This window comes from Tyto alba, unplaced genomic scaffold (assembly GCF_018691265.1).
Source record: "Tyto alba isolate M040663 unplaced genomic scaffold, T.alba_DEE_v4.0 Super-Scaffold_2, whole genome shotgun sequence".
Classification (NCBI taxonomy): domain Eukaryota; kingdom Metazoa; phylum Chordata; class Aves; order Strigiformes; family Tytonidae; genus Tyto; species Tyto alba.
This window is the reverse complement of record NW_024881282.1, coordinates 19,274,918-19,287,445: the sequence shown is the minus strand read 5'-3', so window position 1 is coordinate 19,287,445 and position 12,528 is coordinate 19,274,918. Positions and strand designations below refer to the sequence as shown.

The window sequence follows — 12,528 nt, the reverse complement described above, 5'->3', positions numbered from 1 at the left end:
CTGCATGCTCAACAAAATATTCTAGGTTGGTGAAGTTTCTTAAACACTTTGCAATAGCAAAACCAGCATGGCCTCCATATCCCAGAAGTTTATTTGGTCCATCTACTAGTTTTTCTACCTTATGAATGGTTGGACATATTTCTGGAAAAAGGCTATGACATCAAGGAAAAACTAGTGGTGTTTGGGTGCCTCGAAAATGGGAAAGAGAAATCTATCACCTCTGATAATGGAACTTCTATTTGTTGACCTCCACTCAGTCCATCCAAAGACCTGTCCGTCTCCTCCCCACATCAGGTCTGTTAACTCCTGGATTCCACTATTTCTGCAGCAATCAATGACAACCATTGGTTTTCCTTTAAAATACGGGGTCTAGGTTGTTTCTATAGAGCTTCTGTCGAGGTCAGCAGTTTATTTTCATTGCAGTAACACAGACAGCTTTTTTTCATATACATCACAAAGAGACCTAAGCTACAGCTAGCAGATGTGTGCCATATTCATTCAAGTTACATTCTACACAATGGTGCTTTGGCTACCTCTTCTCTATTACTCAGTGGTTCAGATCACAGTAAGCTGATAAACTTTGTTTTAATGGTAACATTTGGTGTATTCATCCTCATAAAGATCATCTTTGCTTTCAAGTTGGCAGTCCAACACATGCAAACTCAGGACCCACACTAAGACATCAGAGAGTGGATTCTCCCCATTTAGTAACTGCATTCATGTAGGAGAGTGTTTTTATTTCTTCCCTTCCTCAAATTTTGCAGTAGGAAATACAAGTCCTCACTTATTTCAAGCCTCCTGGTACAGAAATATATTTGTGGAAGTAGTAATATGGCATAGCTCACATTATGAACATTACTGATTTTGTTGTGACAGCCACCAGGCTTTAATATTAGGGAGTCATAAGTATTCACAGTAATACCAGCACATACTGTAACTCCAGGCAAAAAAAAAGTTTGCTCTTGACTTTGAATATATTCTGTGGAATTGTGTTATTCACAGAAACCATTTCTAGCTAGATGTTATAGAGCACTGCAATGATACACTATAAAACTGGGCTTTGCTTTGTCCTTTTTTCCTCTCCAGCTATCACTCTGCAGTCCAGAACACACGAAGAAAGTAATGATGGCAAAGAAACCTAAGCCACCACACTCCATTTGTTAGAAACGAGTCCAGCGCTATGAAGGAATGGCACGGAAGAAAGTCTGCCTCCAGTCCCACACTCTACCCCTCTCCAGCTTAACAGGATCTTCCTACAAGTAAATTGGTACATCTGTTTAATCTGCGTGAAAGCAGAGATAATCAGCAAGGTTTATCAAATGACAGCAAAAGTATTATTACAATAACTAAAGAAAAATAATATTCACTATATCCTCCAGAGGAGTCATCCAAACTCCTAGTTAAACTTCCAAAACGAGGATTAAATACCAGTATCTAAGGACGACTCACCAGAAGTGGAAAGAATAGGTTCTTGTTACAACTCTATTTTGTTCCTTCTAATAAAGCAATATTTTAATGCAGTCTAAAATAATCCTATGCCCATATACCTCCTTTTTAGTTTGTTTTCTTTTTGAAAATTCAAACCATTAGTCAGGAAAATTATAATCACAGTAAACAACATACATCAACAGGCATCATTCAAGTTATTGCTTGAATAACCATTCTAAGGCAACACCGAATTTCCACCGTTGTATTAAATTTTGAAAATATTAATCAAAAAGAAAGCTTGGTATTCCTCGATGCAGTTAGTTTTGTATAGGTTCTGCTGCATAAATTTCAAAGTAAGAATTTATGTATCATTTTTTGTGCATACATATATATATATATATATGCATGTGCATATATATGTGTATGTATTTCTACACACACTTAAAGAGTGTTGCCCACTCTTCCTTAAGCTGGAGTAAAGCAGCTCAGATAAATTAACAGGTACATGTACTAATAACATGTACATGCACTTCATTAAAAATAATAAAGTTCTGGTTTAGCCCCAAATACAGCAGAATGAGTTGTTATCTTAAATTTTAACATTAAATATTAATATAGTAAGTCAACTGCAGTAAAACTACAAAGACCAATACCTTAGGAAAAAAAAAAAAAAACAAATATGTACATACCTTCACTACAAAAGGGTCTTTTGATGCCAGAGAAATTCACCGTCTCATGCAGCGTTTTCTCTTCCTGACAGTATTCACAGTATGTAACTATGCAGTGCAGTTTCTTATAATCATCAGAACATGCTCTGCTGCAGAACTGATACACTTTGTTCTAAATGCAAAGTTGCAAAGCATCATGAATAGGGTTAATAGATAAAATCTTATGGTCTGCATAGTGCAACTTTAAATAATATTTTGCCATTAGGACACAACTATAACATGCAAAGTAAACAGAAGTGCAAAACACACCATTAGGGTGAGACTTCAAATTCTAACAGTGAAGAACTCTCACTCAAGATGACAGTGTGCTACAAATACTCATAATTTCATACGAAAATGCTAAGCAGAAAATATGCCAATCAATCTTAGCTTATCCTCTCCAGATACTTCTCTCAGTTCATAGAAGTGTAACAATGGTCTATTATATCTACAGACATACAATAACTGAAGATGAAAGCAGATTTCAAACTTAGAACTGATTTGAGAAATAACATTCTTTAAATTCCACAGATGCTTTTTGTATTTGTTATTTATGAACAAAGACTTCTGCTTTTATCCATACTGAAGTTAAATGACATTCTACAGAACCAGAATTTTATCAACTTAATTTTTTAAGCTTCGGTACCTTATGAAATAGCTATCTAGAAAAACTGTATTGGACTTACAGGTTTAAACTTTTAAGCACTTCATCATAATTTTAAAAATAAGACCAAAAACCCACTTACCTCCCATTCCAGTACTTCTGGCTTTGAACAAAATGAACTTTTGCAATAATTACATTTCAACTGAATATCACTGGGAGACACAAACTGACCATTTGTTGAAGACTGCACACTGAGAGTCTGAAAAACATAAATATACATACACATAACTAAAAAAGAAAGTTACTTTTAAAATGTGTTTTTTCAATTAAGCCTACAGTATTTGAGAATTTGGGAGTTTATAAACAAACTCAGGAGCATTTCTGGTAAAGGCACAGAAGGTCAGTCTTTTTTCGTAATTCTTCTTCTCCCATCATCTCAGGTTTTCCAATCTCGAATCTTTACCCTTGCTTCCACTGTAATTATGTTTCATTTACCTTACCCTTCTAATGCCTGGTACTTAAGGGTAATTATAAATATGCCAAAAAAAAAGTCTCCCCAAACTGAACACCTGCTAATCACAAAAGATGTATTTTCAGTTAAATACATTTCACAGCTTACCTTATTTTGGTCACAGAAGTTCAAACAAAGACCTACAACCAAATAATTTCAAATCCAAACCTCACCAAGGCAGATTACAAACACCTTACCTGAGCATGCTACTTGAAAATACAAATACTATGATAAAAGGCCTTCAGTGAGAAACCCTGCATCTACTCAGGTTAAGAATAAACTAAACTAGCTAATAGTCCTAGGAGGCCTCAATCACCATGGCAGGATGATGTAATCATTCAGTCAGCCCCTAAACAATTAGGGGTTTTCAGACTGAGAAAAATACAACGGATTGCATGTGTAGGTATGAGAATTTAATTCTGTAACTGAATAATTCACTTAATGCATTTCTGATGCAATCAGTAGATAGAGAACTCAATTTTACCATATCTGTAGTTTTCCAGTAGGTCTTATATGCCTACAGAACAGTCTTTTGCATGTCTCTTAGATCAAGCAACAACTATTGATATATTATGCATGCAATATTCAAGACAAAATTTGAATCAGTATTGATCACAGTCACTTGAAGAATACAGACAAATTTCTTCCATTTGTTCTCAAAACACTTTCTGACATCATTTACAACAAGACAAACATATTTAAAGGCACGTTCTCTTCAGACAAATTTGTCACAACCTTTCCACCTTGTAACAGTGAAATGTAAAACATTTCTGTTACAGGATACTTTTCTTCGGACTCTCATATTACTAAGGGTTCACATACACTAAAAAAAAAAAAAAAAAAGTGATGAGACTGATTACTGATATAAAACCTCACATAAGTGGACCAATACTGCTGAGTGCTAGATAGCAGTGCAAACTGTATCATTTTATGCAGATGCACTAAATCAGGAATTTGCAGACATGAAGTTATGCACATTTCCAAATCATGGACAGGACCTGAGAATAAAATGCCCTATACAGCAGAAAAGCTGCCACCTTTATCCCAATGGTCCATTGTCCTATAACAACTTTAACACAGTCTGATGCCCACATAGAGTACTGTCATATTTGTCCCCACTATACCCAGCAAATATCCCTGTGGTTGAGAGAGGTTTGCTAGACTTTGGCTGCTCTAAATAAGACAGCTGAAGACTTGTACTAACATGGGAGCCACAAAGGCATTTTAAGGTCAAGGTTCAATTTATGCATTTCTGCAGTTGTATGTTTCTTCACAGAGCAAACACCATGCTCAACACGTGCTGTCATGTGGGCTATGTAAGCACAATGAAAGTCCTACAAGTTCTGGTTGAAAAGAAGAAATCAAGAACCAAGTATACGCACCACCTCCAGATCAGAAATTAAGGAAATGTCAAAGAACTAGCAGATGAGACAACTTGTACAGAAACACTGAAGACAGAGGGAGGAATGAAAATGAAATATATTTTAAGTACTCATCACATGAAAAGTGACCATTTTTTTAAGTCTGTAATTACCTTTAAATATGGGGCCAAAACACCCTATTGTGAGGGCTACAAGTTAAAAGTAAAATATGTTTTTTTGTTGTTTTCTGATGTATGGCACTGTTAGCTTTTTTTATTTCTTTTTCCAACCGTTTGCTGTGGTAGATATTTAGGCCCTACATAGTCTAGGGGGCTTGCAATTGAACAATAACAAAAGCTAGAGCTGTGAGAACAACGGAGTTTGAGACTGTTTAAAATAAAAGCTTGTTTTAAAGAATATTTACATCTAACTGTAGATTTAAAAAATCTAAACAGTTTAAGCGTTACTGTTTCTAAAACAAAACCAATGTTTCTTATCATAAACACTCCCAAGGTCAACTATTTTCTCACAGATATCAGTGAAGAACTGAATTCATATTACTGAAAGCTCTACACCAAGCAGAAGATGGTTGTAAAACCAACAGTTAATCACAATGCAATTTTGTATGCCTCCTTAAAGTTTCTATTATTCCACTTACAATTGAGGACTGCTTCTGTATTAGTATTTTAATGTGTTAAGATGACCCGTACATAGTATTTTCATCGTCTTGCTTTGCCTCCATGCTTTGAAAAGAGAGTATCTTTAGGAATTATTTGCAGCAAAAAGATTATAAATTCATTGAGATCTTTCACAGGTCACCTCAAACTGAAAGGTTTTATTGTTGTTGTTCTTTATCAAAGATATATTTGAAATCATATATATATATATATATATATATATATATATATATATATATATACACACACACACATACAAATATATGCACTCTTTTGGATATCTTAAATTCAATCCAAAACCAGCTATGTTTAATCTCACTTTTCTTGAGCCTGCCCTGAACAACAAGAGCATAGGAAGTGCCAAGCAAAACAAAAAATCATAGTAAAAGTGCTTTTCAGCCTTCAGTGGAACCACCTCAAACTGCTCTAAGCTGCCAAATTACTAATGAACAGTAGGCGGACACAGCCTGGGATTCTTCTGAGAAGACCAGCATAGTAGCACAGCTTCTAGTCTGCCCCTGCCACCAGAACATAAGTGATAGAGGGATTATCCTTGCTCACAGCATCACAAAATCAAATTGTGGCAACATTTCTGTACATAAATGCCTAAGTGAAAGGGCTAGTAGGCAGCTAGACTGTGGTCAGTTTTATTCAAGTTAAGATAAAAATAACTTTGAAAGAATCAAGTTTTTCTTAATGTGAGAGAGAAGCTTATACGTATGAGGAATCTTTCACATGAGGTCATTCACTAAGACTGTTCTGCAAGGAAAATCAAGGGTACTGAAGTAAATTGTGAAGGAATCAAACACTCCCCTTACACTCATGAACACACGGACCTTCCAGCCTCAGCATGAAAGCCTCAATTATTTTTATTATGATCAAATTTGGAAAAGTATTTCTGTGTCAAGCATGTCGAGCTTCCTCCACATTTCCCACTGCAAAACACTCCTTTTTTTAAACATGTACGTGTGTGTGCAAGAGATGTAAGCTATATAACAAAGAATACTTACAGACACCATGATGGTGGTCAAAGAGAACACAACATTAGTGAATAATCAGAGTAACCTGATAAAAGACACTGTACTTATAATTCTTACACATACTGGATCTACAACTCTCTAGATATATCCATCAATTGAAAAAAAAAAAAAAACCAAAACAAAACAGAAACAAACAAACAAACAAAAAAATATCAAAGCTTTTGCACAAATTTTCTGAAAATTTTGCATAGACTCATGTTTTGCAAGATAGCTGGTACTTTAAAACACTTCTACAGTTGTTAACTTTGGGAAGAGACTTGTACTACAGCCTCCATGTTCACAATAAATACACTGGCAGTTTATTTTTCCTTAAGAGACAAGTTCAGACCAGGATCTTCAACTGACCCAGTATAGGTATCAATATCAAAAATGGCTTAAACCAATACAACTTCAGAAAGGTTCTGTCCTTAATTCTGCAATAACAACCTCCAAGACAGAGCATGAAAGAAGACAAGATACAGTCACATTATTCTACCACCAACTACCAAGCAAAAAAATCTCATCAGTCAGGCTATTCTCCTTCTTTTACTCTCTCACAAGGATTAATGCTCTTGCAAGCTATCTGCACAAAAGAGAATATAGATATGGACATCAGTTGCACAACAAGCAGCTCAACTAAACTTCCCAAATATTTTAATACGTTAAAAACAACAGTTACAAAAGGTTATTCATGAGATAAAATGACAATCAACCCTAAAGTACAGTTAACAAATTGGGAATTTAAATATTCCAACTCATCTGTAAACCAAAAGGACTAAGATTTTTGCAGAAGGGAGACATAGACCTGAAACAACAGTTATTCTGTTCTGAGAAGGGTAACCCCTAACAAAGAAAAATGTATAGGAAGGATAGGCACTGTAAGAAAAAGGGAAGAATATAATACCAGAAAATTAAAATGGGTTACCTGCATTAGTAAGCAATGAAAAATATAGAGCATCATAGTAAATCAGCCATTTATTTCAAAAGATCATTGCAGAAAGCACTGCAATTGACCAAGAAGATTAAACCATTTTCTCAATTTAGGTTCAATCTCTTATGTGTCACTTAGGTATAAAAAAATCCACAAGGGAACACATACAGTCTAACACTCACATTGTGGTATGCCATCCTTTCCACCTAAATACTAAGTGAATGGAAAAAATATGCTGTTCTCATACAATCAACTCTAATCTACTGTTGAATGCATTTTATTCTTCTGGACAGTGAATATATGAAAAATATCAAAAAGTTAGAATCCGGCAGAGATGTTTGAGCAAACTAACTGCAAGCGACCATATACCGGTTCTTGGTCTTTACTGGCAACTCACAGACTGTGTGGATGCTATAAACTCCACTACAACATTAGAGAGGCAGATCTGCAGATCTGCCAGAACTGCAACAGAAGCATCAGCAAGGTCTCAGCAAGATTAGAAATCCGTAACTAGCATCAACTGATCTGGCAGTTAAATTCAATAGTTGCGTAATGTTGACTTATCTGCAAATCCAAGAAGGCCCAGGATGCATTTGTCATTCACTAGCTTTATTTTTCTCACTCAAATACCAGAAAGGTTTTGTTCTGAGAGCTCTTGGTCTTAAAATTGATTGCAGCCCCATGTAGAATAAAACAGACGCCAAATGAGTTTGCAACAAGTATTATAGATTTGTCATTACCTACTAACAATCTGCACCTATTTTGTTAATCAGTTCCACTGACGGACATCTACTAAATTGGTTAGAAGGGAAGCAGAGGACAGGACTACATGATGGAAATCCTACCCAGGGTATGTTAAGGAAGCAGTTAAGAGACTGATTTGCTTTCCAGTTGACAGAAAACAGCAAAGTTTAATGACAAATGGGAAACCCCCATATGGGTATAACTGTTCAACAACATATGAGAAGGCAATTATCAATTTTACACTGCACATCTGGGAAAACTTTTTATGCACAAAAATTGAAATGTTTTCTTCAAAAGTGTTCTTTAATCACTACAACACATTTTATACAGGCTTTAACCTTAAGTCATATTAAAAATATGAGAATTTCAACAAGCATAGCAGCCTCTACGAGTGTGCCTATCATTAGGCTTGCAACACAATGGTTTCTGGACATAATTTAAACTGCTAGTTTTGTCAAACATTCTAATGGCTTAGGCTCTAACCTTTTGTTTCGGAGACAGTCACTATTCCCCATGAGACATGTTTGTTAGAACAGAGTTCAACATGAGAATTTTGTTACTGTATTTAGTAGAAGAGAGATGAAATTTGTTGATCTTCAATGCAAAACAGCAAGGCTCATCTCCATAAAGAGGCTGAGGTGGTAAAAATAAGATGAGCAGTGATACTGTTTTGCATTTTTGTATGGTATCAAGGAAAAATGGATCGTTATTATCCAGTTTTATAAGTTTAAGATAGCAGCTAGTGTTATCATTATGAAACAGTCCTTTGATCAAAGAAACTGTTATGAGCCAGAAGCATGTTATGTTAATTATAACTCAAACATGTATATACAAGCAAGTTAGTTGAATATGCAAATACTTAACACAAACACAGGTACACAAATATTTAGGGAGGAAAAGACTTAACACAACAGCTAACCTGAAATTTAGCTACACAAGTGGAACTGCAAAAGTTGTACAGTTTTCCATCAGGCACTGTGGCTTAATACTGAGGTAAAGAGTTTCGTTTACAAAAGTGGCAAATAATTCCCATACCTAAAAGAAAAACGTAGTTTACAAACAAAATAAACACAAAATAGTAGTGCAATAAAAAAACCACCTAACCTGGATTACAGGTCAGCTCTTCCCAACATTTCAATGTAAAAAGCTAAGATCTGTCTCTTTTTCCAGTCAGCTTCTACAAGTCACATAAAAAAAAATGCAGAGGTTTTACTGAATTCTTCCACTGAAGATTGGCATTAAATATGAAATTGCACATTCTTCTGTAAAATTCACTAGAGCATTTTCAACTTTGAGTTTGCTGAATTGAGATCTATGCCTGCTTTGCATATTGAAGAATAGATGTTTTGAGTTATCTACCAGGTCCTTTCACCGAGAAAAAAAATTTTACTAAGAGAATATCCTTATACATTATAACTACCTCTATCCATCTCCAGTTGTTGCTTGAGAAGATAAAATGGGGTGGAGTTGGATCACAGACAAGAGATTATTAATTCATATGCATGAAAATTGCCCTATCATTTGCAGGGGCAGTATTATGATGACTCAGAACACATTGTGTCTCAACATTTTTTCCCAAGAAGACTTAAGACAGTTGAAAACTGTTTCCGATGTCAAGTAGAAAGGCCAGTGGGGAAAACGATCTCTCATGGGTCCATTTACTAGCAATGAGCACAAGATGAGGTTTTATTTTTTCTCTTTTAAAGTAAGTTTAAAAACCCTGTAAGGTCACACCTGCATAGATTAATTCTAAAACCACCCACCCCCAGTGTTCAAACTTAAAAAAAAAAGTCTGCTCTTATCAGTAATGAAAATCCATCACACCCTTCACTTACTTTGTGATTTTGCATATTTTGATTTGTGTGTGTTCATGCATGCAGTTGAGCAGTATGGCTCCATATATCCATTAGGCCCTACGCACTGAGTCATGTCAAAAAACCTGCACTGAGCTCTACAGCCAGTACAAGATGTTAATTTGCCTTATTTCTAAAACACAGAACAAAGCAAAACAATGCATTAGTTAAAACTATGTTTGGCTTTTGGCTTTAAATTATGGTATAACACACACAGTGGAAAACTTATTTATTTATTTCTGCAATTTCCTCTCCCATCAGAACCTTCCTATATGAACTAACTCTCATGACCACCTCCTCAAGAGCATTCAGCACCATGGCTGGGCCTCTACTCCTAGGGCGGGAATGCTGGCTGAAACTAAACTTCTGTGTAAAGACAAAAAACAAAACACACAGCCCCCCCCAAAAGTCCAACCAAGCAAACAAAATCTCCATCCCAAACCTCACCATCTGCAAATTGTGAACTGTGGTAAGAGTATACAGAAAATTGTGCTGAGTTGGGGAGTTTGAAACAACTCTGTTCCTCTCTTCTGTTGATGGGACAATGGTTGTGAGAAAATAAATAGAAGTCTGGCACAGCAAAGATGGAAGATAAATAATGGTGCTAAACTTTGGAAAAAAAAACAAACCAAAACAAAAATTTTTCCTCTCCACATGATAACATCCTTAATATTCAAGTATGACCTAGGCGTAACAGCTTCTTGACAACACCACTGTTGGTAGAACCTCTAACTTCTCAACTCTTCTAGTTCCAGTCCTCCAGACAGAATAAACACACTGCAGACTTCTTATGCTCCTCATTGGATCCAATGAGGAACTGTGACTCCATAAACCTTCTAACAGACCCAATTTTGACATCTCTCAACACAGCAGTCAGTCAGTCAACAGGTTTCCACAGAAGGGAACAAGTGTATAAAAAGCGCAGAGAAGTCGCACCAAGCAGAAGTATCTATGACACAGTTAACACACAAAATCAGTAATTCTGATCTGCTACATGGATTACATACTTCAGTGCTAGGCACATATCTCAAGCATCATAAAGAAAGTTTCAGAAAAAAATGTCTAGACACCTTCCCTGCCCACAGAAATAATATCATGGTTTTGACAGTGATCATAGCGAATTCCTCACCTAAACAGTGACGAGTCTCCTATCAGACAGACTCTCTCCTTACTGAGTATTAGAAAATACTCTGTTGACACTACCTCTCCCTCTTTCCCTCTTCTTGAGGACTGAAGGGGGAAGGAAAGGCACATATTTCATATGTTTCACAGAAACTTCAGTGGATATCATTGCTCTTCATATCTTTAACTACCTACATTCAAGAACTAGCTAAATCCAGTCTTACAGACAGCCAGAGAAGAAACTTATGATTTTATAACATGCATCATCTTCTCTACATTAAAAACATGCATGTAAAAACATACAAATACACATGCCTCTGCCACAAACTGGGTGTATCACCTTTCAGAGATCAGAAAAATTTCAAAATACCACACAACTTCACAATTTCCACGTGCTGCTTTGATGAAACTTCCACTGTGGATTTCCACCAAAAACGAGTAGGTGTCGAAGTATCAAATTCCTACCTAGAGCAGGGCGTTTTATACAACTCCAGAACCCTTCCTTCCCATCTTCATTTTTTTCTTACTTGCCTTTAAAAAATGTCGCCCTGCACCTAACAGTCCTCTTAATCAGCCACAATATTGACAAAACTTACACTAAGTACCAAGACCAAACTGCAGCAATTATACTGTTCTATGAGTTGGAGCTATTCTGTCAATATACATTCATCTCATCTGACAGGCTAACATACAAAAGCAAGGCACCAAGAATACTTAAAGTTACATTACCACTGAGAATACAGGAGCTCACAATTTACAAAGGACTTGAGTTCTTGGAACAAGCTTAATGGATATCAACCATCAAAAAAATCTGCGCGCGCAAATAGCCTTGGTACCTCTAGAATAAACTAAAATGTAAATCTAGAAGCAATATTGCAAATATGCTGACAAACAACTTAAAGAGCATTCAGGAATATAACCAGAAAACAACACACAGGTAAGCAAAGCCTTCACAAGTTCTACATTTGAAATAAAAAAAAAAAAAATAAAATAAAAATCAAACTGAGGCCATGATGACTTCAAGAGACAGTGAGATGAAAATACAGGTTATAATAAATGAAGTTACAGTAAGCTGATCTGAGCATAATTGGAAAATATTCATTGTGTCAACAGAGTGTATGTTTCAACAAAAATCCCCTCAAAGTAGAAACAGCTTCTGCTAATCAGCATCTCAAATATCTCATTATTTAAATGATATCAAGAAAGGATCATTCACACCAAGTACACTGCAGCAGCACGTCCATCACTTAAGAATTTCAAGCATCCTTATAATACTGAAGTTGTTTACTGATTTCACCCTAGATATTTCAAACTTAAAAGCAACAATAATCTTTATTAATACCTAGTAATAGTCTAGCAAAACTAGATCTAAATTATCAAGACTACAAAGAACAAGAATTTCCAAAAGACATATCAAGGATGGAGAAGATTCTGTGGGTAGAAACAAAAACATAAGAGCAAAGATCTCACTTCATTCTTTTCACAACAACTAAAAGGAGTGTTTGTGCATTTCTGCATTATTAGAAATTTAAACATGTTGTTACACAAACGAAGAGAGGACGCAAGTGAAG

General features: G+C 35.7%; 1 protein-coding gene across 12 annotated transcripts in view; it reads right to left on the bottom strand.

Moving 5' to 3' along the window:
• ZMYM2 (zinc finger MYM-type containing 2) overlaps window positions 1-12,528 on the bottom strand; it is a 99,040-nt gene that overhangs the window by 39,490 nt on the left and 47,022 nt on the right. For all 12 annotated transcript variants that reach the window (XM_042792105.1, XM_042792100.1, XM_042792108.1 and 9 more), the window contains 2 exons: window positions 2,882-2,998; window positions 2,118-2,268 (listed from right to left, as the gene is read on the bottom strand). In XM_042792105.1, coding sequence (XP_042648039.1) covers window positions 2,118-2,268; window positions 2,882-2,998 — 268 coding nt within the window. The remainder of the gene's footprint in view (window positions 1-2,117; window positions 2,269-2,881; window positions 2,999-12,528) is intronic.